This window comes from Crocodylus siamensis, chromosome 11, assembly GCF_052110815.1.
Source record: "Crocodylus siamensis isolate JL-2025a chromosome 11, ASM5211081v1, whole genome shotgun sequence".
Lineage (NCBI taxonomy): Eukaryota > Metazoa > Chordata > Crocodylia > Crocodylidae > Crocodylus > Crocodylus siamensis.
In genome coordinates, this window is record NC_143405.1 from 24,629,536 (window position 1) to 24,652,576 (window position 23,041).

The following is a 23,041-nucleotide window of genomic DNA, read 5'->3' on the forward strand; positions in this document are numbered from 1 at the left end:
AAGTATCCCTCTTTCAAAGCTAGTCCAGTGCTAGCATTAGCCTACAGCCTACCTATCAGGCCCTGTACCAAGGAAGGAGGAAGAGGAAAGTGTGGATTTGGGAGCAGAAACCATATGCTTAGCATAGACCTGGTCATTATGGCAATTCTTTTTACTATGTGACTGGAGACATTCCAGCTGCAGCTCACTTCATATGTCTGGTTTCATGGCACATGGATATATACTGAAAAGGTCATCTAATGCCCCTGGGCACTGGGCTACCGTACACTACTCAGTGGGTCAGTATGGGCTTCCAGGACCATCATTCTCACAGCAAGGAGAGCAGAATGGAATGGAAACAATAAGGTGGCCATGGAGAGGCTAGTGCTGGCATGGCAAAGTGAGTAGGCAAGGCAAACTTGGGTAGTATTGGGTAGGATGGTAATGAGTGGGCAGCTGGATAAGATGAATGAAGGTGGCTGGGTGGTATTTGTGAGGCAGGGCATGGGCTGGTGATCTTTGATATGTGTGGCTGGCCTTGGATAGGATAGAGTGGGAAGTACTATGTGGATAGGAGGAATATGATCTTATTATCATGTGCCCAGTGCTGTGGTATGTGGGCTGCAGAAGTCTTCTTTGTTGGTGGGGATCAGAGCAAGTCCCGTGGCAGCATCAGGACTGGGCACTGCAGGCTGCTTGCAGTGACTCACTGGCCCAGTCTCTCCTAGGGGATGGGCTGGTGAGGCTGGCTAGTGTAACTGTACCAAGCGCCCACCCTGGGAATGCTCTAGCTGGCAGTACCAGCCTGGGGGCATCCCAGTTTTCAGTGTGGAGGGGCCGAGAAAGGTTAACTGAGGCCTGGAGTGGGCAGGGACTTGTCTGCACCAGTCCAGCCAGTGAACATAAAAGATGGGCATAGACTCCAAACCACCAACCAAACTCATTCTGATCAGGCCCTTTTGGAGCAAGCTGAGTGGGAATGGTTATCAGCTGCCAACAGGGTTGTTTTTTGTCCCCCCCCGCTGAGTCTGTTGCTTCCTATTTTGCTCAGCAGAATGATTGGACCCAGCTTGCTCAGTTCTACTTCCTGCATCCTGTTAACAACCCCAGGACTGCTGTCTTTGATCAACTCCCAAAAAATGCTATGGGGCAGCAGCTGGATTTACCTCCTGGCTCCACTCCTGATTTACACCAACAGCATATGAGAGGGGAAGCACACCTTTCTGACTCTTTAAAAACTATTCTAACCTCTCCCTGGCTGTATTTCAGCATCACTGATAAGACTTACGTGATGTTGATTCTGTTACCCTGAAGATCTGACACTGTGTCCGGGTAACTGATTAGATATGCAGCATGGCAGGATATGGCTTATTTCAACATCACAGTGGAACCCAGGTGTCTGCTGTTTGTTTTAGTCTATTTTTTGTCCTCTTCATTAATAAGAAGGTATTTTTACAAGACAGTAAAACCAGGACAAAAATAGATCCAGAGGAAAATAACACGTCCCCAACAAACAGTCAGGCACAGAATGCCATTGCCAGCCCACGAAAGTAAAGCAGCAGAAAATCTGTTAGGAAGGGCCAGTATAAAAACAAAGGGCACTGGGACAGACTGAGAATCACAGGTTAGATAAAAGGACTTGCTTCCCTGTGAAAATGGGGAACGGGTGTGTTTATTGTATTGGGTGCACGGGTGTCTTTATGTGGTTTAAGGTTGTGATGGAAAGTTGATGATCCAAGATGTGTGTGTGTGTTTTATTAAAAAAATGAATGACAGTGAAGTTGCCTAAAAAGTACAGGGATGTTACTGGGTTTGGCTGAATTTGGGTTTAGTAAAAGGCAGGGTAGATTTGCATCTTATAAGCTAACCAGACTAGATAGATATGTATAGCGCAAGCCTTTGTGAGCCCAAACACACTTCATCAGATGTGATGAAAGGACATGAATAGAGCAAGCAGTGTGTAAAATGGAGAGAGTGATTAAATATAAAAGCCAGGAAGGGAGGGGGGGCACACGCAGGATGGGGTGACAGTGCAGGGTGTGACAACATAAGCCCTGAGACTCTTTATGAGCTTGGAGACCCAAAGGCTAAGAAGGAAGGTTAAGGTGCTGTTTTAGGGCTCAGGTTCAAGTCTTGATTTGGTTTCAGGCTTTGTGTGGGAATCTCTCTTGCTTCCATCTCTCATCTGCATAATGGAAAGGTCAGAACCTCTCTTTCCCTGGAAGGGCTGTTTTGGAGGTAAAGATGTAGCACAGGGTAGGTTGCTCAGGCCCCATCATCTTGGTGGAGGGAGAAGAGAAAACCTGCATCCCTAGTTCTGGACTAGGTCATATGACCTATGGTATTATCTCAAATAACCCCTATCACATGACAGGCACTGGCCTTCCTGGATGCTGTTACCACTATCACCCTCTCTGTTTTACAGAGGGAGAGCTGAGGCAAGCATGTAAATGACTTCCCTGCTGGCACTTGGCAGGTCTTCAGCACAACCAGGGATAGGACCCTGGTGTCCAAGCTCCCCAGCATCTGTGTGTTGCCACCATCTTCTCTTACCCCGGACAAGCACTCCTGGGTTTGGAGTCCTGTTGTGCTCTTTTATCTACTTCAGTGGCCCTCAATGTATTTTGCTCACATTCATGGCTGGGATCAGGGGTCAGCAACACCCAGCATGTGTGGCAGAGCATGGCACACAAGGCCATTTTGCTCAGCAGGCTACAGCTGACCTGAGCTCTGGGCAGCTGCTGCCAGCCACGGAGCCCAGGCTGCTTGCAGCAGGTGGCTGGGGGCTACAAGCCCTGCTGCAAGCAGCCTGGGCTCCATGGCCGGCAGCAGCTGCCAGAGCCCAGACCAGCTGTGGCAGGCAGCCAGGAGACTGCAAACAGCTGTACCAGGCTCCAGAGCCCTGGCTGGGCTCCATGGCAGTGGCAGTTGCACATACACCTTGAGGTACACGGCCAGAAGAGGAGTGTGGCATGGAGGAGCTGGGCATCCACGAGGAGTGTGGCATGTTCAACTCCATTGCCTTGGGTATGTGGTCCACAGAGCTGCATGTGCCATGCCATCACACTGGGGCAGCAGCACGGGTTAGTGAGGAAGGGTAGGGCAGGAGTGGTGCGGCTTGGGATCCCCTGCATGGGAGGCAGGGGTGGCTGCGGGTGTTGCCTCCTGCCAGCTGCAGGCCTGGCAGAAGGACCGTCTGCCCTCAACAGCCCGCCTGGGTGGGCTCAGGGCTTTGCCATCTCCATGCCTCAGGGCTTGTCCTTGCCATGTGTGCAGTCCGAGAGGTGTGCCCGGGTCAGTGAAGCAACACTATGGAGCATCAGACTGAAGAGGGCAAAGGCGGGGTGGGCAGAAACTCCAGGACAGTTGAGGTTGGTAGCACTGCCCCCAGCCCCTTTTCCACTGTATGCCCTGAGGTGTGCATGAAGCCATTGCTGACAAACTAGGCTAGGGCTCCAAACCCCGGTGCAGTCGCTTGCAGGCTGACAGATGCCCGCTGCGAGCAGTCCAGGCTCTGTGGCAGGTGGCAGGGGCCTGCCCAGATTTGGGCGGCTTGCAGCAGGAAGCGGTCTGGAGTCCTGGCTAGACTCAATGCCAGCAGTAGCAGCACACATACCTCAGTGAGCATGGCGGGGAAGAGACCACCACGGCTGTGCTGCCAGGATAAGGATTGGGCCCCTCACGGCTCCCCCTCTGGCTGCCCCATAACACCAACACTTTTGAAGTCCAGGTTGCAAGGTTTTTTGGCACTTGGCCTAAAAATGTTGCGAACCCCTGCTCCTAATCTTCCTTGTAAGCATTTCTCTATAGCACTGTAAAAGCAGTGGGCCCTTTTTAGGCCTGGATAGATGGATGAATCACTAGTATACCAGTAAAAAACTCCACTGGTGTAAGTTGGACCAAGTTAGGTTTGATTGTATACATCCATCCTGGGAAAGCCATCTGGAGATGGCAAACAGGTCGTTCGTTACCTTCTCTACCACTGCCTATTAGCAAGGCACAGTAACAACCACCTACTATGTGAGCTACCCCAGAGTAGCTTCTCATGTGCCAGTCCTGATCCTGATGTAGTGTACATTATTATACAAAAATGATGTTAAGTTACTGCAGGGTATGTGTTTGTCTGTCCATGTCCAGTGAGCACATCATTACGCTGGTTTACCAACTGCAGGCTCCCCCAAGAGCTACCAACTGTCCTAAAGTCAAGGGGTTGGCACTGCGTACATCATACAAGAGGTGGAGTAGTCTTTCCCCCTTGCTGATTGCCCTTCCTCCACCTCCACTCAAGCTCACCAGAGCCAGTTATTTTGCAGCTGATTTGTCCCATCTGCTGTTTAAAAACCCCAGGGTCTCACCACTTTCCCTAGGAGTTTGTTGTGTGGCCTGAAGCCAGGTCCACACTGGGAAGTTTCAATGCCAAAGATTTGTCAGCTTCCAACTGCCAGTACTGCCATGTTGTCAGAGTGGGCCACCCTCAGCACACTCAGCTAAGTGCCAGCGTCTAGCACAGTACCCTGTGGAGAATGTAGCAGTACTCTGTCAATGCCCATGGAAGTATGGGAGCTCAGAGCCAACCTCTCACTGCTGCATCTCTTTCAACCCAGCGTGTCTTCTGTATCCTCCCAATAAAAAAGCTATGTTCCTTGTGCTGCTTTCCCTATCACTGCTTATATGCACAGCAACAGAGGCCTCAGGAGCAATCTTGCTGTCAAAGCACTGGACTTTAAAACTAGACCTGATGTTCATGGCTGTCACCCTGAAGCACAAGGGTCCCCAGGTTACTGAGAGCTGGACTGTGATGGGGGAGGTGAGCCAGGATCAGACAATGATGTAACATCCTGTGATCACTGCAGTGCCCATGTGGGTGCATATGTTGGCTGTTTGGGGGCTGTGTAACCTTATGATCCCCTACACCATAGTGAGAGTTTGGCAGATCCTCATGTTGATAAAGGCTGCAGGATTCTTCAAGAAACTGCAGGACAGATTGTTCTGGCTCATGGGGTTGTAACCTCCCCCTGTAGCTCAGCTTTCCTCCCAGAGCAGCTGCTAATGTGGAGCCCATCAATAACTCCACCACAGTGGTGGGGGGCCCTTTCCCCGTGGCCTGCAGTTCCTTTGACAAGCCTTGAGTGCTCTGTTGGACCAAGAGGAAACTGGGGCTGTTCCAAAGGAAACATGGAGAGCTGGGATGTGGAATGAGCATAAACAGGAGAACAACATGCAGGAGAACAAACAAATAGCCCTGCGGCTAATGACATCTCAAAGCAACAATGCCTTCATTCTTGTTGGGAACAGGGAGGGAAGACAGCTGGGACAAACCTCACACCACCACCATCCTGGAGCACCTTACCTCCAGGTTTTACCCTGCTGCCATTCACCAGAGCATCTGCACACCTTCCATGTAAAATGAATAGCAAGATCCAAAGACCTAGTGGTTGTCATGGTGTCTCTAGCGGTGATCCCTTTATGGGGCCAGAATTCTGCTGGGGGTAAGGTTTGCAGATTTGATATTTTTCCTCTGTTTTTTTATGTTAATTCCCATTGTCCACAACAGATTTAATTTGACACAGGATGTTCCTGAGTGGGTGATGGGCAGGGGTTTATTGTGGAGAACTAGGTGTCAGCTGCGCGAGTTCTTCTGAGGATGAATGGGCGTTAGTGGAGAGGGAGGTTTGTCTGATCTCAGTTTGGCCCACATCTGGATTCCTTCAACCCAGGACTTCATTGTCCCTGAGGAGCAGCCTGTCACAATGGCACACAGATAACACAGTCTTTGATGTAGCTGGGCACTTCGTCCATTCTTCACTTGGGAAGTTAGGAGCAAGGCCACAGACTGGTTTGAGGAGCTGACTGGGAAGCAATGTGGAGGAGCAGCCCCTCCCGTGACCACCAGATGCAACCCAGAAAGAGCACCCAGGTCCTGAGAGATCACAGAGCGATGAAGAGGGAGGAAGCTGAATTTAGATCTTTTTGACTGGGAGGAGACTAGGGAAAGACCAGCTGAAAGAGCCCTATCTTAAAGACAAATTGGCTGTTTACAAATTGCAGGACTGTATAGGACAGTGGTTGTCAACCGGGGGTATGCGTACCCCTAGGAGTATTTAAAAAGGTTATAGGGGGTACACAGAACGAGTGAGAAAAAATTACTAGAGGTGCACGGATATAAGGAAAATTGATTGTATCGGCAGTCGGCTTTTTTTGGCTGATATGGCTGATAAATGCCCCTACATGCATGCAGCCGCAGTGCAGCATGCAGGTGGCCAGGAGTGCAACCCCGCAGTGTGGAGAGCAGCATGGTCCAGCTGGTAAGTCTGTTGTGAGAGAAGGGACATGAGGGTTGGGGGCGGATCGAGGCCCCCATGGTGAGGGAAGGAGTGGGGCTGGGGCAGGGGTAGGCGCTGCACAGCCAGGGCGGAGCGGGGGATGGAGCTGCATGTGGCTCATCTGGGAGGTGTGGGGAAGGGACAGTCCCCAATGCTGCACACACCCCAGGAGGGCATGGGAGCGTGTGCCCCCTGATCTGTGCATGGGCAAGGGCGGGCTGCCACTGTGGGCTGGGGTTGTGCCAAGCTCTTCCTGGCAGGGGTGTTGGGATGGGGTTGTGCTCAGGGTGGGAGCCAGCAGTGGCTCTGGGAGCAGGGACTATGATGAATTTTGGGGTGGCTGTAGCCACAACCCCCATAGTTCCCTTCCCACCACCACTGCTGCCCACCCCGAGCACAGGCCTGGTCCAACCCCCCTGCCAGGAAGAGCCCAGTGCTGCCCCAGCTCCAGCCCACAGCAACAGCCCACCCTTGCCACGTGTGCAGATCTGGGGGCACACACTTCCCATGCCCTCCCAAGGTGTGTGTAGTGGTGGGAGCCACCCTCCCCATACCTCCGGGATAAGCCGCTCACAGTTCCATTCTGCACCCCGCCCTGGCTGGGCAGTGCCTGCCCCTCCCTCAGCCGCATTCCTTCCCTCACTTCGGGGGCCTCAATCTGCCTCCCCCCACACCCCTTCCCTTACCAGACTTACCAGCCGAACTATGATATATATATTTAATGCATATATTAATAATGTATTTAATGTTAATTAATGTAGCCTGCCTTATATCACATAATTGATAACATTTAAAACAAGAACTAAATAAAAAGGGGTACAAGAGTTAAAAGTTTGAGACAGAAGGGGTACACTTGTTAAAAAAAGGTTGAAAACCCCTGGTATAGGGCAAATAAACACTTCAAAAACAAACTCCCTGTCCTCCACTGTCTTCCAAGGATGTGAGTAGGGCCCAGGAACCAACATGTGATTAGCTGATTCTTTGACAATGTTCAGTTGAGAGATTCAGATTCTGATTAGCCAGCAGTTTCACTGGTACCAATTATTTAGTAGACTTGCCAGTGCTGATGAGTTAGCAGATTTGCTGCTCTCTTTTCTAGCACTGAGTGCAGGTGAAGACCCTCTTGTCAGCACAGACTGCTCTCTGGCCGTGAGACGTGCAGTGGACTGGGCTGGGCTGGCTGGGGCTAGGGAACAGTGGTGGGTTGTAGTTCACTCTGGCATGAGGGGCCAGCTAGGTCCTTTAACTTCTGGCTGTTCCCATGTCACTAACATTCCAGGTGACCAACCCAAGACAAATGTTTTCACTGAGAACTTGCAAACTTTTTACTGACAACCAAACTTTTTTACTGACATGTTTTATGTTTTACCTAATGCAAATGTAATCCTTTTGCCAGGGCCTGGACAAGAACTGGGTTCAAATGTAGGGGTTTAGCACCAACCATAGTAAAAAAGTTTGGTTGTTAGTAAAAAGTTTACAGATTATCAGTAAAAAATGTTTTTGGGTTGGGAACCCTGCTTGATTGCAGCAATGATTTTACACTGTGCTGCCCCTACCCCAAGGATTCCCTGCTACCTCATGCCCTGAAGCTGCTGGCTACACCCTGTACCTTATTGCCCTCGCCAGTTCACCCTGCCGGTTTACCCCCACTGGCCTCTGTCCCATCATGGATTCCCAAAGACAGACTACTGTCTGGCTAACTGCAACCCAGCAGTGTTACATACAGGCAAGCAACAGGATACAGCAGCACATGGGTGGAGGGGAGAGGGCTATGCTCCCTGCAGTCCTGCTCAAACACCAGGTAGTGCTGCTCTGCTCTGCTCTGCTCTGCTCTGTCTGTCTATCAAACTCTTGATTGCTTAGATGGCTCCATTTTTTTACAGACTTTACAGACAGGTGTTTTTAGCCTTGGTTTTTATGGGATATCTATAAATGTAGTCCTGTACCTCTTCCTGAAGGGGAAACTGGTGAAGGAACAACCAAGGCTTGGAGCATTGATTTGCATGCAGGGATGCCCTTCCAAGTCATGGGGGGGAAGGGGGCAGCTGCTCCATGCCTGGGAAAATCCAACCCTTGGAAACTCCCCAGGGCTTTCTAATGTTCTGGAGCTGCTGAGCTCTCCATCTGCCCTGCTGTGGTCTCCTCGGACCCTGCTGCTGGCTCCACCCACCTGCCCTTCTCATTGCAGCTTCCTCCTGACCGCAGTGGCCTTGCTCTCCAGCTATTCCATCCACCTGCTGCTGAAGTCCTCAGGCATTGTGGGTAAGTCCTCCTGCAAAATGGCTGGTGGGGGACAGGGAACAAATTCTGGGCCCACCATCGCAGAGCCAGGAGGAGCTCTCCCTTCTGCTTCTCAGCTTTTCTTGTCTCTATGCATCCTTTGCCTGTGCTTTAATAGCTCATAGGCTCCTCCCCCAGAGTGTGTGATCAGAGATGACCCTACAGAGAGGTTAAAAATACCTATGTCCTCTGCACACTTCTTATCCAGCCCAGGGTTGGCGTGACTGACATGGGCACCTGGAGGCCTGACTATGGGGAATACATTCAGCATGGGGGTGGTGAAGTCCTGAAGGGGCTTGCCCTACAGGGGTGCCCTGCCTTGTGGGACCTTCCCTGTGATGTGAGCATTCAGGTGCCCCCGGCAAATGGCAGTCTAGGGCAATTGCTCCTTCCACCTCCCATAGCTACACCTCCATTTCAGCAGGCCATATTGGGGGCACCCCACTGTAGGGTGCAGCAGAGGCGAGGCTCTGCATTGCCACTGCTAGGGACCTCTAGCTGGGGGGTGCACTGAGGTCCCAGGAGCTCTGCTACTATGCTTCTTGGTGTTTACTGTCTGTTACCATAGGGGAAGGGGAATACGGAAGCAGCCTTAGTCATGGGGGTTCCTCCTCCCAACCCAGAGACACGGCATGGTGGAAACTGTGGGGCCTGCTGGATACTCTTAGCAGTGGGTTAATGAGACTGAGATCCCAGGAAGATAAGGGGTAGCTCTCGGACTTCAGGCAGTAGATGAGATCTCAGGGGCATGGAGGACAGGCAGGGAAGGAACTGATGGTCAGTCACACCTGATTCACCAGCTGTGACTAGCTTCCCTGGAGGACACACCAGCATCCATGCTGCAGGTACTTGGCTGTAGTAGGGTGAAGGGGATGCTAATGCTGACATGTCCCACATCCCCTGCTAGCATGACTCACTAGTAACTGCCCTGTGGATGGTGGTGCCAGTACTAGGTTTCTGGTCCCTCACCTAGTTGCTCCAGTGCCAATACCAGTTGCTCTGAGACCCCTCCCTGCCCCTGCCTCTGTTCTCACCGAGGATCGTGTCTGTCCCACAGGGATCCGAGCCTATGAGCAGCTGGGCTATCGCGCCTTCGGGACACCTGGGAAGCTGGCAGCTGCCGTGGCAATAACGCTACAGAACATTGGAGGTGAGAGGGGAATGGGCACCCAGAGGGGATCTGTACAGCCGATCCCATGCAGACCCCTTTCAGCCTACAGCCAGGAGTCATAATCAGGAGCACTGCCCTTTCCTGGGGTGGGGGGATGGAAGGGCTGAGTGCTAGCCAGGACCCCAGGCACAGATCACTGTCTGGTTCTCCACTTTCCCTAGGAAGCAACAGGCACTGCCGTGGCCATCAGGGCACTGTCTGGGGCCAGGGCTTCCATGACCCGTGCTCACGCTCTGCTCTTCCCACAGCCATGTCGAGCTACCTGTACATTGTGAAATCTGAAGTGCCTCTGGTGATCCAGACTTTCCTCAACCTGGAGGAGAAGACCACGTGAGTGCTTCCTCCCCTGCCCTATTCCCCGCTCCCTTCCCTTCCCGCTGCCAACCCCTTCCAATACCCAGAGCAGCATATGGCTCAGACACATCCACATTGTGTCCTGCAGGGGGCAGTGGTGGGTCAGGCCAGAGTCCTGGCTCCCCAGCTGTCTCAAGACAGATAGGAGCCAGGCAGCATGGACACGCTTGGGAGACGGGGGGTATGTCTCTGCCAAGTGCAGGGAAAGGCACATTCTTCCTCTTTCTGGCACCCATTGTGGTTTCTGTGATGCCCCAAGCTAGCGATCCCCCTTTCAGGGCATCTCACGTGGCTGAGAGCCAGGCTGACAGCAGGGCTGAGAGCCTATTCCACAGCATAGCACAGAGGGCACTGGGCTGCAGTCAGGAGCGGAGTCCTTCCAAAATCTCCCTCTCCTCCTGCCAGGGAGCTAGGACCCTGCTCCATTGCTGCAAACAGATGGCAAGCTGGGCCATGCCCAGCTCCTGCTCCCACGGTGTCTCAGGACAGCATGACCTGCACCCAGATAAATTTAGCAGGAGGAGTCAGCCAAGGGCTCCTCAGAAAGTTCAGGAGATGACAAATGGGGCATGGCGAATGCACCAGTACTCAGGGGGGAGGGGGGCCTGCTTGAATCAGTTGGGTGCATGGGAGAAGGGTACCACCCTGGAGCAGACTGCAACTGGGAGGGTCTGGGACTCAGCAACCCTGGAGACCTGAGTTCTAGCCTGCACTCCCCCCTGCCTAAGGTCCCAGCCAGCTGCAGCTGGTAACAACCCAGGTTGGAGAAACTTCAGAGAGGTGTTTGCTCCAACACATGCCCCAAGGCACTGTGTGCATTGGTTTCCAAAGGACCCTGCACTGACATGCAGCCACCTCTGGTGTGGAAGACAGCAGCTGATAGTTAGATTCCATGGTGAAGCTACAAGAGTGGGGGGAGCATGGGGAATTGGGGCCTGGAGGAGGAAGTGGCACATTAATGAAGCAATGTCTGAGAAGCCGTGAGTACAGCTGCCTGCTAGTTCTCTGCCAGGGAGAGTGTGACTACCCCTCCCTTCCCTGGCCCTGTCCATCATGAAGGAGTTGTACTCCAGCCGGGTGGGGGTGGTGGCCCTGAGTGCTTGGTGGCACTCCTGGCACAGATCAATATCTGGTTTGCCACTTCCTCTAAGGAGCATCTAGCACTGCCATGGCCATCAGGGCACTGTTTGGTGCCAGGGCTCCTATGCCCCTTACTGAAGCTCTGCTCCTCCCACAGCCATGTCAAGCTACCTGTACATTGTGAAATCTGAAGTGTGGTCCAGCTCCTGCCCTTCCCTTGGTGATGGCTGGCCCGAACTGGTTCATTCCTCTCCTGGCAAGGCACACTTTCCCTGCCAGTCCCCTCACTGAAGCATTCCCTTCTGCCCCCCAGCCAGCCCAGGGACTGAGAAACCCCAGGCTCTCATTACTCTGCGTGATGCACCAGCACTGAGGTCTGAATTGACAGTCACACACCAGTGGGGCGGAGGTGTGGGTGGGGGATGGGGATGGGAGACAGGGATGCAGAGGAGGGATAGGTGGGGTGGGTACTGTGTAGGCAGTCTCCCGCTTCACCACAGCTCAGTCCTGACCCACAGCCCTCCACTATCCTGGTGCTGCTGTTTGCATAGGGGCTGTTGGCTATTAGAGATTAGACTGATCTGCTCCCTGAGCCCAGGAACTGATGTCCTGCCCAGCGTTGCTGTTTCCTACAGGCTCCAAATCTCCCACTCTTGTCAGCCCTGGCCCAATGAGGGGCAACTTGAGCCTCCTTTGCCCGCCTGCTAGTCTGAGCGGGAACCGGCTTCCTAGGCATAGGGATCACCTGTCCTGCTGTGCAGCCCCTGACACCCAGCATCAGCTTTCTACTCAATGGAGCGCGATCCCCCAAGGAGCTGAGTCCCTGCTCTGTAGAGACTCCATGATTAGTCCCTCCGGCTCAGGAGCTTTCCCCAGGAAAACACCCCAAAGGGTGTGCTGACTGTTGGGGGTGAAATCTGCCTCTCGGTCTCAGTGGTCCCATCTCTTCCTGGTTATTCAGAGACAGGCTGGTGCCCCCCAGTCCTCTGTGCAACTGCCCTCCCCCTGCTGTTGCTGTATCTGTCACTGCAGGAGCCAGACATCTCACAGTCCTAAGCTGCTTCACCCAAGAGAGGCAGGTCAGTGTTATTAAGGGGGAACTGAGGCACGGCAGTAGTCCCCCTGCACCCACACCCAGAGCCAGTAGTAATGCCCTTAGGAAACCAGCTCACCCAGTGAGTCAGCTGCCCAGCCTGGAGTTGCACCCAAATCTCCTGCATCCCAACCTTAGCCCTGAAACCCAGCCCCCCTAGCCAGGAAGAAGGTGACAGCAAAAGTAACAGCAGGGATCAGTCTGTGCTCTTTCCTCCCCCATCTGTCATAGCCACAATCCTTAGTGATTTCCTCTCTTCCTCCTTATTGCCTGTGCATTTTCTCCATGGCCCCCTCCCCACCCCCTCCCCCCGGCAGCTCCATGCTGCTTAATGTCACTGCAGCAGCTGCAGATCTGGCTTCTGGCCAGTCAGCTCATCATTTCGATTTAGCGGCATTAAGTCACTACTATTTTAGATGGATGCCAGTACTGAATAAGCCGTCGGCACAGGATTAAACCAGAGTGAACTTCCAATCCCTGCTTCCTTGTTTCCCCTTCAGAACAACCTTTCTGGAGGCCTGTGGAGACTCTGTGCTGGGCTCACACGTGCCTTGTTTGGAGTGGGGGGGAGGGGGGGCTCTGGAGAGTCAGACGTGCTGGTCTGCAAAGGCTTAACTCTCTGGAGAGTGCTCTGACTGACACCTAGGCAGGTGGCCAGCACCTGCCTCCTTGCATCCCTTGCCCCTGAGCCTGAAGGATGTCACCTGATGCAGGCCCAGCAAAACTGACCAGGGAACTGCTGATGGACTGGGGACTCTGGGCCCCTCAAGCCCTCTGTCCCTTTTGATATGGAGGGGTGTGTTGGAGCAGAACCACCCCAGCTCCAACTCCAGAACAGTTTGAATCCTCGGGGATTTGCTGCCATTTTGGGATTGAACTGGAGGCCTCTGTGGCTAAAAGTAGGCATCACTATGACAGTGTTCCCCTTTTGGTGTGGGGGCATCAAACATGCTGACCCCTGGCATGCAGGAGCCCCAGGCACCCTGGACATGCTAGCTGTTCGAGGCCACACAGGCTGCTGGGGGTCCCCTTGGCAGTGCCTTCCAGGTGGAGGCATGAGGGGAGGGGGATGTCTGTGGAGCTTCCTTTCCCATAGCCATGGGGATGAGATGGATACGCAGGACGGGGTCTGAGGATGTGGCCATCCAGGACATGCAGATAGACACACTCGCTTCTGGAACCACCCCCAGAGGCTTTCCTGCAGAGACTGCTGTCCTGAGAAACCTGGGGAGGCTAGTGCTGAGCTCCAGGCATATCAGAGCCAGACAAGGGCTTTCAAAAGCCCTCAACAGCTGTAATGTTCCCTGCACAAAGGTGTTGCTATCCCTGGGCCCTGCTGAGGCCAGCAGCTTCAGAAAGGGGAGTAGGATGGGGATTGTGGCTTGAGAAGAAGCTGCAGGGTAGGGCCTTCCCAAGGGAGGAGAGGCAGGGAGGGGCTGGGAATGCGGGGCCTCTGCTGGTTTCTCAAGCAGACCAGCTCTCCCCAGAGCCTGTAGTGTCAGATTGAAGCCTACATGGGCACTAGGGTCTGTGAAAGGGGCTGGAGGTCATGCACTGCATCAGGTGCTCCCTCTGAGCAAGCCAGCTGGGCCAAGAACAGCTAGCGCTGATGTGGGTATCAGTGCCGCGTGAGGGGCTGTCCTCAGAGGCCTGAGGAAGGCACAGGTGTGAACCTTGATTCTACTGCCAGGGATCCCCATCCCCAGCAGTGTGGGGGGGCCACATACTACCCTTTCTCCTGCTGCTCCTGGCACTGCAGTGGGGTCCCCACTTGTCCTGCCGCTCTCTCCTTCCAACCACTGCACTGGGGTCCCCTCTTTCCTGGCCTCCAAGTGCAGCAGAGGTGTAACCCAGCCTGTCTCTGTTTCCAGGGACTGGTACATGAACGGGAACTACCTGGTGGTCCTTGTCTCTGTCACCATCATTCTGCCCCTGGCTCTCATGAAGCAACTTGGTAAGTCGCCCCATGCGTGGGCCCATCCAGTAGTGGGATGAGGAGACGGTCTCCTCCAGGAAACTGGCCGAGGGCTGATGTTTTGTGTGGCAAGTGGGGGGCACAGAGCTGCCACAGTGGATAGGGAGCAAGGCATGACAGGAAGCAGGCAAGAAGGACCTGGTGCCCCTTTGCCAGCCAAGGGGGCCATCCTCTACCCCATGTAGGAGGGGTCAAGGCCCCAAGGGATGACATCATAAGAAAGCCCTGTTTTGCTCTGGCAGGCAACTGTGCCCCCTCCCCGTGTCAGCTCTGAGTTGGGCCCCAGGCATCCTGGATCTCCCTGACACCCATGAAACAGCCATCCAAGCCCTGTGCCCATGGGGTTATCCGGCTGTCTCACCATCCCACCCCAGAGACTGCTGCTTGTTGGCCACAACTCCCTTACCACCCACCTTAGCCACAGCAGAGGTTGTCTCCAGGGATGGCTGGTGAGTCCCACCAACTGGGGATGGCTGGTGAGTCCCACCAACTGGGGACAGGTCTCCAGAGTCATAGTCAAGCTCCATGGAGGGTAGGGTGCTGGGACATCCCAGTGGCCTCTGCCCTGTGTGGAGCACCGCCCAGCTAATAGCTTCTCCCATGCCTACCCATGTGCTGTCCTCTCTTTCCAGGCTATCTGGGTTATGCCAGTGGATTCTCCCTCAGCTGCATGGTCTTCTTCCTCATTTCGGTGAGTCAGGATTTCGGCAGGAGTTGGGATTGGGGACTGGTTGCCTGGATAGGTACCAGGCCACACCATGGACACACTGTGCACCCCTCTTGTTGCTCTGGTGGGAACCTGCACCTCTCTCCACTCCCCGAGAGGTCTCAATCTGCCTCCCCAGGGTGCCTCCCTACATCCCAGCTCCAGGGATCCCCTTTCCACACCCACCATGGTTGCCCATTAAGCCATAGCACCTGCAACAGGGGCCCATTTTGCTCATATGCTGCCACCTCTGGCACCAGTTCCATGATGGAACTGGGGCCTTGTATTTCAAGGGGCAGCACACCTTGCCTGTCCATCCTGGCACCTTCATCTTGCCCCGTGCCCTGGGAGAGCAGGAGAGCCAGCTGGAGACAAAACCAGTGGTGATGACTGGGAGCTCCTGGGCTCTGTGATGGGGCTGCCAGTGAGGGTCTGACACAGGGACAATGGGTGAGCAAGCTAAGTGGCACTGAAGTGGCCCTGAAAAGGGGGAGAGACTGGTCCCACTGTGATGGCAGCTGAGTGTGATTGGAGCCTGCCCTGTGACTGTTTCTGTCCTGCATGCCATGGTCAGTCTTGTTTCAGCTACATGTGGGTAGAGACTAGCAGGGGTCTGAGCTGCCAGCACTGGGGCCTCTGTTGGGTTGTGACCTGGAATGACACTTTCAGGGAACTGGGCTTCAAGCTGGCACAGCTCACATGTAGGAGGACTGTGAATCCCTCCCTCTGCTAACGGCTGGACACTGACATGCCATGGGCCTATTGGAGCTGGCAGAGCTGGGAATATGCTCCAGGGAGCGGATCTCAGGGCTGGGATATGCCCAGACTGTGGGTTGGGACTATATTAGAAGGGCTGAGGGGCTCATAGTAGGGGGCTGTGAATAGGGAATGAGGGATTCGCAGAGGTGAGAGCCCGCACTGTGTGTCTGTCACTCTCCCATCTTCTTCAGACTCAGCCTGTTTCTTCCTGTTGTAGCCGATGCTGTCTAGCCAGGAGGGCGCTGCCGTGAGATGTGCTGTGCCTCTCAGACATCCACCCAAGCCCTCCTGCTCCCACAAAGCTGGCTGGAGGTTTGCTATTGGTTTCAGCAGGAGCAAGACAAGGCCTGGCAGCTCAGCACCTGCTTCAGTCACCCCAGCCAAAACACACTGCTAAGGCCTGAGCCCTTCCTGCTGGAGCTTGGTGCTGCCAGGGGGTACAGCTTGGGAGAAGTGTCCCCTCTGGCCCACAGAGGGGAAAAGGATCAGCAGGGCTCAACCTGGCTGAGCCTGGCTCTGTGGGGGTTGCACAGTTCATGCCTTGCTGGGCTGTCAGCTCAATAGAAGCAGACAGCCCAGCTAGTTCAGCAGCCCACAGGGAAGCTGCCACCCAGCCTGTCAGGACTGCTGTTTTATTTCTGGCTTAAGAGTCCCAGTAGGTGGGGGATGGGCCATGGGCTGGGGCAGGGAAAGCAAAACATACACACATGTGCTGACATGTGCAGATACTTGCACAGCCAGGACCTCCAGGCACACATGGGCATGTGTGCAGGCACACACACACTTGAGATGGCCAGGCATCTCACCACCCGACAGTGAGTGCTGACAGTGCTGGGTGGATCAAAGGCCTGGGTGGCCAGCACTGGGTAGGATTGGAGTCATTTTCTTCCCTGGCACATGGGTGGGTGTTCAGGGCCGGGGTCGTCTTGCCTCGTGAGACTCACACTAAGCCCCAATCAGAAAGTGCCTTTCACCCTCCCAGCTGATCTGTGAAGGGGAGGGTGCAGCATCAGTGAGATGCTCCAGGTCCTGCTGGGATCCTCAGGCAGGGCAGTGAATGGGCACACACAGCAGTGCTGGGACCAGAAAGATATAACACCTTGAGCTCCGAGCAGTGTTCCATCTAAGCTGTGTGGCGTGTGCAGCCACACAGGTGTGCCTGGCAGCACAGTATAAACATGCCTGCACGGCCACACATGCCACACAGCTTAGAGGGAACGCTGGCTCTGAGGTGGCATCTGGCATGGCAGATTCCCAGGATCTGGAGGGAAACACCCATCTCATGGGCAGGCAAGGGCCATCTTGATTTGGAGGCCATGATCATTAGGCAGGGGGAGAGCTCAGAGACTGCAGCCTGTTCTGAGTTTTCCATCCAGGCAAATCTGGGCCATGAGGCAAGCCTGGCTGAGAAGCCAGTGAGAAAGGGGGACAAGCCACTCCCCTGCTCTGCTGCTCTGTGTCACGGAGCAGGGTCCTAGGAGCAGCCGTGATCTCCCCTAGCACCCCCTACTGTGCCAAGTTTACTTCAAGCACCCTCAAAATCTCGCCTGCCATGTCTTGATCTTAAATATTAAAGGGAGGCTGCCCTTCATCCTCTTGGACACGGTTTTCTCCTGCTGGCACTTGTCTTGTCCTTACAATGGGGTTTCCGTGCACCCCGGCCTTATGGGCAATGTGTGGCTCCAACCACCCCTGTACCACGCCCCAAGCCTCACTGATATCCCAGACGTTGTTTGGTCTACCAGGCTCTCTGTGCCCCCTCTGTGCCCTCTCTGGCGCTCGGGCTCTCCACGGCCCTTGTCTCACAACTGCGCCCCACAGGCGCTCTGGGGCTTCTCGCTGCCCCCCTTTGCTCTGCGGCTTCTCGCTGCCTTGGAGCTCAGGTGGCCACAGCTGTGCCTGGCCCCCAAATCTCCTCCTTGGGGGTCTTGAACCTCCTGCAGGGCTCAGGCGGCCTTGGCCTTACCTGGCCTCCAATTCTCCACTCCCCTTCTCTGGCACTGGGGTCAGTGCACTCCAAATGCTGCAACCTTTCTGGTGCTGGGGTCCCTGCACTACTGTGGGTCCCCAATGAGGCCTCCTCCAACCCCTAATAGCCTCGCCCAAACCACCAGCTGTAAACAGTAAACCCTCAACACAAACTCAAGTCCCTTGGCTGCAACATAAACTCAAGCCATCTGGCTAAAACCACATTCAAGCCTGTCACGGGGTTTCTCCCTCTCTCCCCTGTAACAACTGCCTGTGCATCCTGGCCTCTTCTCTCTCCGTCAGAGTTCCTACCCCTGTAGCTGCTGGCAGTGAACTGCCTGCCTAGCCTCAGCCTGCTTTTAAATGGGAGCCAGGCCCTTCCGGTCAGCTGACTCACTGGTTTCCCTGGCAACCCACAGCTGTGCTTCTTTATTACTACTGTGGCTGCCCTGGTAATCAGCAGCTGGGCTCCTTACTTGCTGCTCCACAAGTAGCAGGCACCTCAGTGCCCTGCTACACACCTCCCCTCTTTATAGAAGCAGAGCACTGAGGTGCTCTGCTACACTCTGAGCTGCTAGACTGAATGGGAATCTCATCTGGCCCTGGCTATGGGGGAGGTTACTTATGCACCCCTGTGGTCCCTTTCACCTTGGGCTTCCAGAGGCTGAGGCTGGGCTGCTGCTCCCACGGCTGAGGCTCAGGGCCTTGTGTGAGGCTGGTGGGGTCAGGAGCTGACTGAGTTTCTATTCCCCTCCCTCCTGCCAGGTCATCTACAAGAGATTCCAGATCCCCTGTCCACTCCCCGAGAAGGAAGTCAATGGCACCAGCAACTTCAGCTACACACTGGTCAGCACCAGTGACTACCAGAATGGCTACACGCCCCTCCAGCATGTCGATGAAGGCACCTGCTCCCCCCGGTTCTTCACACTCAACTCCCAGGTATGGTTCAGTCTCTTGCACTGGCCTTTCAATTAATTCATCACACTAGGGTTGAAGCAGTAATTTCATCCAGAAAAAGGCTGTGCCAGCAACTAGCTAGCAGCCTGAGAGTCTGTCTTCTGCCCGGAAGCAGAAGCACATAGCACCTACCCTCACCTATGAGGGAGAGGGTTCAAGTGGAAAGACTGCAGGGCCCAGAATACTGTGTTGCTTCTTGACCAGAGCTGCAGTGATATTGTGTGCATGTGCACGTGTGTGTGTACTTGTACCTTCATGCATGCACTCACATGCTTTTGCTGTCACAGTCAAGAAAGAGCATGGCATTCTGAGACTTGTAGTCTCCATTGTTGTTGTTGTTATTTAGATTTATATTCCACCCTATCCAGAGCATGTTACTTACCCCCATAAATACACACATGTGTATATATATATGCCACTGGGATCAGTAACATTGCTTTTAAGGTCTTGTATTCTCTGTAATGAGCACATAGTACATATATTATGCTCTTAGGCCTTATAAAAGCATGTGCCGTATAATATGTATTGTATGATATATTATTGTGCAGTGTTATGTTGTATGAAATGTATGTTATATCATACACACAACCCACATATGCTGCTCAGTTCAAGAAACATTGCATTCTAGGGCCCATAATCTCTGGTCACACTGTTTCACACACGCTTGGGTGTACACATGCACACACCCACACAGATGAAGAAGTAGCACTGCAGTTGGTACTGTTTGCACACAGTGTCCTCCTGATGCTGAACCAAGCAAGTGCTCTGAGCACACTAGGCAGGAGAAATTCACACTACTCACTCTGAACTACTATGAGAAAGCTCCAGAAGCTGACCCTCGAAAATTCTTGGTATAAAAATCAAAAGGGTCACAAAACTACAACCTTTGGGTTTGCTTTCTTTGTCTCTAGGGATCTGAACCCTAGCTCACACTTTAGTCACATCAACCTGCTTTTGCCTATGATCACTACAGCTAGAAATCTGCCCTTATACTTCAAATGACAGCTGAGAGTCTCATCTGATCCTGTGACTCCTGGAGTGGAGCTTCAGAAAAACCACCATATAGAGTGGGATTCATGATCAGCAGGAGAGCACAACCACTGCTGTAATGACTGGAACTAGCCTGGGTTCTGGAGGGCTCCCCCACCCCTGGACCAAGCACTCAGCTACAGGGATCCAGGCCAGTGTGCAGCAGGCAGGCTGACTGCCCAGGGCCTGACACTGTTAGCTCACACCCACCCCACTTAGCTTTGATGTCTCTTGCAGACGGCCTACACCATCCCCATCATGGCGTTTGCCTTCGTGTGCCACCCTGAGGTGCTGCCCATCTACACAGAGCTAATAAAGTGAGTATGGCCAGCCCTGCTATGTGGCATGGCTATGGCACTGCATCAGGGTGCCAGGGGTCAGAGACAGGCTGAAGATGGGACAGTCTCAAGTGTGCCCTGCCCCACAGTAGGGCCTGAGGGTGGCAAGGCTCCACTGGAGGCAATGGGGGAGGCCTCCAGGGTTACTTCTATGTGTCTGGGATGAGGATTTGGCCCCAAGATGTGTTCTTCCCTCTTGGGATGGGCAGGGTGACCCTGCCAGATGGCTGTGTCAAATGCCTGCATGGGAACAGCCATTATGGGAGCCACTGCTATGATTGCCCTTCATTACCTTGGGACTCACAGGGCTCAGAGGCTGCCTTGGGGGCACAGGTGTCCCTTAAGTGGCATTGCAAGGGGGTGCCTTGAGTCCAAGCCAGTGGTTCCTGGGGGCCTCTCAGTTAGAGCCAGCTCTGTGAGTCATGACCCTGTCCTACACACTCTGTGGTGACAGGTCTGTGCAGGCAATGACCTGTCCACTTTCTGCCCATTGAAAGGCTGGCCCTGACAGGGCAACTTGGATAACTGCTGGCAAAAGGCCTCCGTGGTGCAATGCCACCACTGTCACACCAAAGCTAGATCTGGCTCTGCATCTCCTTCAGTTCATTGCATGCAGCCTGAGGTGCCCCTGCCAATGCTTGGTATGCCAGGATGGGGATGGGAAGCATGGTGCTCACCACCAGCCAAGTTTGTTTTTGGCTTGTCCAGTCAGCACTACTGAGCACAAGTAGGTATGTAGGATCTAGCATAACTGGCTTGGCAGTTGGCATGTAGCCCTCACCCTTGTTATTGACGGGAACCCAGGATTTGCACCTTGCTTTGGCATTCAGAGCCCACAAGTGGCAAATAGGCACTGGGAGTCCTGGCCACTAGGCTTGGTCATATTGATCTGTGGGTGAGGGTGCAGCTATCATTCAGGTAAATGAGAGAAGCTTAGCCAGGGGTCCAGGAGAGCCTGGGAGCAAACTGGGAGGGGTGGAGGCCAGAGGAAACTCAGCCTACCCTGACCTGTACCTTGAAGGGACCAGAAAGTCTAACCTTGCTCTGGACATGTTTCAGCCCCTCAAAGAAAAAGATGCAGTGCATCTCCAACATCTCCATCACCGTCATGTACCTCATGTACTTCCTGGCTGCCCTCTTTGGCTACCTCACTTTCTATGGTAAGATCTTTCTGTAACAAAGTCTGGGGAGAGGGGTTGTGCTCCCTGCCTATGAGAGAGGAGACCTGTAACTTCAGCATGCTTGCCCTCATGAGGGTCTGCATGGTGCCCCTCCCCAAGGCACTCCCTTGACATCAGACTCAGTCATCTCCTGCACTCAAGGCCTGAGCTCAGGATCATTGGTTCCACTTGTTTGGTTCAGAAAGCTGGGTGCCCTCCTACCACAGCTGTCAGGCCGATGGATAGCTGTAGTGCTAGGGGTTGGCCCAGTCATGGGGCTGCTGATCCTGATTCAGTCTCTCACCAAATGCAGCCATGCTTGGGCACATGTTGAGTCCTTCCTGTGCTGTTGCACTTGGCTGGACCCAGTGGGTCCCTCTTATCTGACACTGGAACAGGCCACGACAGAAGTACATTGGCATCTCTCGCTCCGGGCAGTGGTTTCCCTTTGACGTGGGCCTGATCCTGGTGGGAGTGGGGAAACTGCAAGCCCCCTGGGGCACAAGAAATGCTTGACAGTGAGGTTTGTGCTGGCACTTGTAGGCCACGTGGAGTCAGAGCTGCTGCACACCTACAACAGTGTAGACCCTTTCGACATCCTGATCCTGTGTGTGCGTGTGGCTGTGCTGACTGCTGTGACATTGACCGTGCCCATTGTGCTCTTCCCGGTAAGTAATGCCAGCCATGGGCCCCAGGGCTGGGCAGCACAGTGCAGGGCCTTTCATTTGCACATTGCTGAGCCATGTCCTGCTTCAGAGGGTGTTTCCCCATCCAACGGCAACTCTGGTGCCTTGACCATGTCATCTGCATGGGCAGTGTTGGCATAAACTGGTTCCCCCCATCGGTGGTCCCATCACAGAAACCTGAGACCAGATGGGCCTTGGAGAATGAACTTCTCTGACCCCAGGGAATGGCACATTCTGGACCCCTGGTATCATGTGAACCTCCCTCCCTGCCGGATGTTTCCCCAGGATAGTCTGAACCTGCCCGTGGCTTCAGTGTAAGTGGGTGGGAAATGGGGATAGCTCAGAAGGGACGTTCACACAACTGGGGGAAAGAGAGCAGGACCAGGAGTCACCACTGGCACAGTCTGGTTCTGAAGGGTATGGTGAAAACTGGCACATGGACAAGCTCTGACCTTTTCCCCTGCAGGTGCGGCGTGCCATCCAGCAAATGCTTTTCCAAGGCAAAGGCTTCAGCTGGATCCGCCACATTGTGATCGCCATTGTCCTGCTTACCTCCATCAACCTGCTGGTCATTTTTGCCCCCTCCATCCTAGGCATCTTTGGCATGATTGGTGAGTCTCTCCTCCCTGCCATGTCGCATGCGAGCCTCCCCGGGCTTTTCTAGTGTGCTGTGGAGCTCAAGGAAAGGCAGCACACTGGGGCACCCCCCATGAGCCCAGTACCCACAGAGCCCCAGCTTGTGCCTGAGATCCTAGCCTAAAATCCCCACAACATTTTCCATCCCAGGTTCTTTCAGACAGTGCCACTAAAGGGTGCTCAGCACTCAAACAGCCCAGCACCTGAGTTTGATCAGTCCGTATAGCAGTGGTTCTCAGCCTCATTAGACTCAAGGCAAATGCCATCGCTAAGCTTTCACTTGTGTTTTGACTACAGAAAAATACTAGAGCAACTCTTCTGTTGTAAAGAACTCAGAAAGACCACAGCAGGTCAGAACACTTCTGATGTTCTGGCTTCCTGCTTGAAATCTGTGGGTTTATCTTGTGAATCGTGTGCAAGTGTTCCACTCCAAACAGGCTTACATTGCACAGTACCTCATGGCACCCTTAAAAGGGTCTCATGGTGCCCCAGATACTTTGGTTGAGAATCACTGACACATCTTCAAAGCTGGATGCATATTGGTGAC

The 23,041-nt window shown here is 53.9% G+C and overlaps 1 protein-coding gene across 2 annotated transcripts in view; it reads left to right on the forward strand.

The window, feature by feature from the left end:
* SLC38A3 (solute carrier family 38 member 3) overlaps window positions 1–23,041 on the forward strand; it is an 84,527-nt gene that overhangs the window by 52,076 nt on the left and 9,410 nt on the right. For both annotated transcript variants that reach the window (XM_090021193.1, XM_090021194.1), the window contains 10 exons: window positions 8,491–8,564; window positions 9,640–9,732; window positions 10,002–10,083; window positions 14,152–14,234; window positions 14,888–14,946; window positions 18,454–18,627; window positions 19,912–19,991; window positions 21,072–21,172; window positions 21,716–21,840; window positions 22,325–22,469. In XM_090021193.1, the coding sequence (XP_089877319.1) occupies window positions 8,491–8,564; window positions 9,640–9,732; window positions 10,002–10,083; window positions 14,152–14,234; window positions 14,888–14,946; window positions 18,454–18,627; window positions 19,912–19,991; window positions 21,072–21,172; window positions 21,716–21,840; window positions 22,325–22,469 (1,016 nt within the window). The remainder of the gene's footprint in view (window positions 1–8,490; window positions 8,565–9,639; window positions 9,733–10,001; window positions 10,084–14,151; window positions 14,235–14,887; window positions 14,947–18,453; window positions 18,628–19,911; window positions 19,992–21,071; window positions 21,173–21,715; window positions 21,841–22,324; window positions 22,470–23,041) is intronic.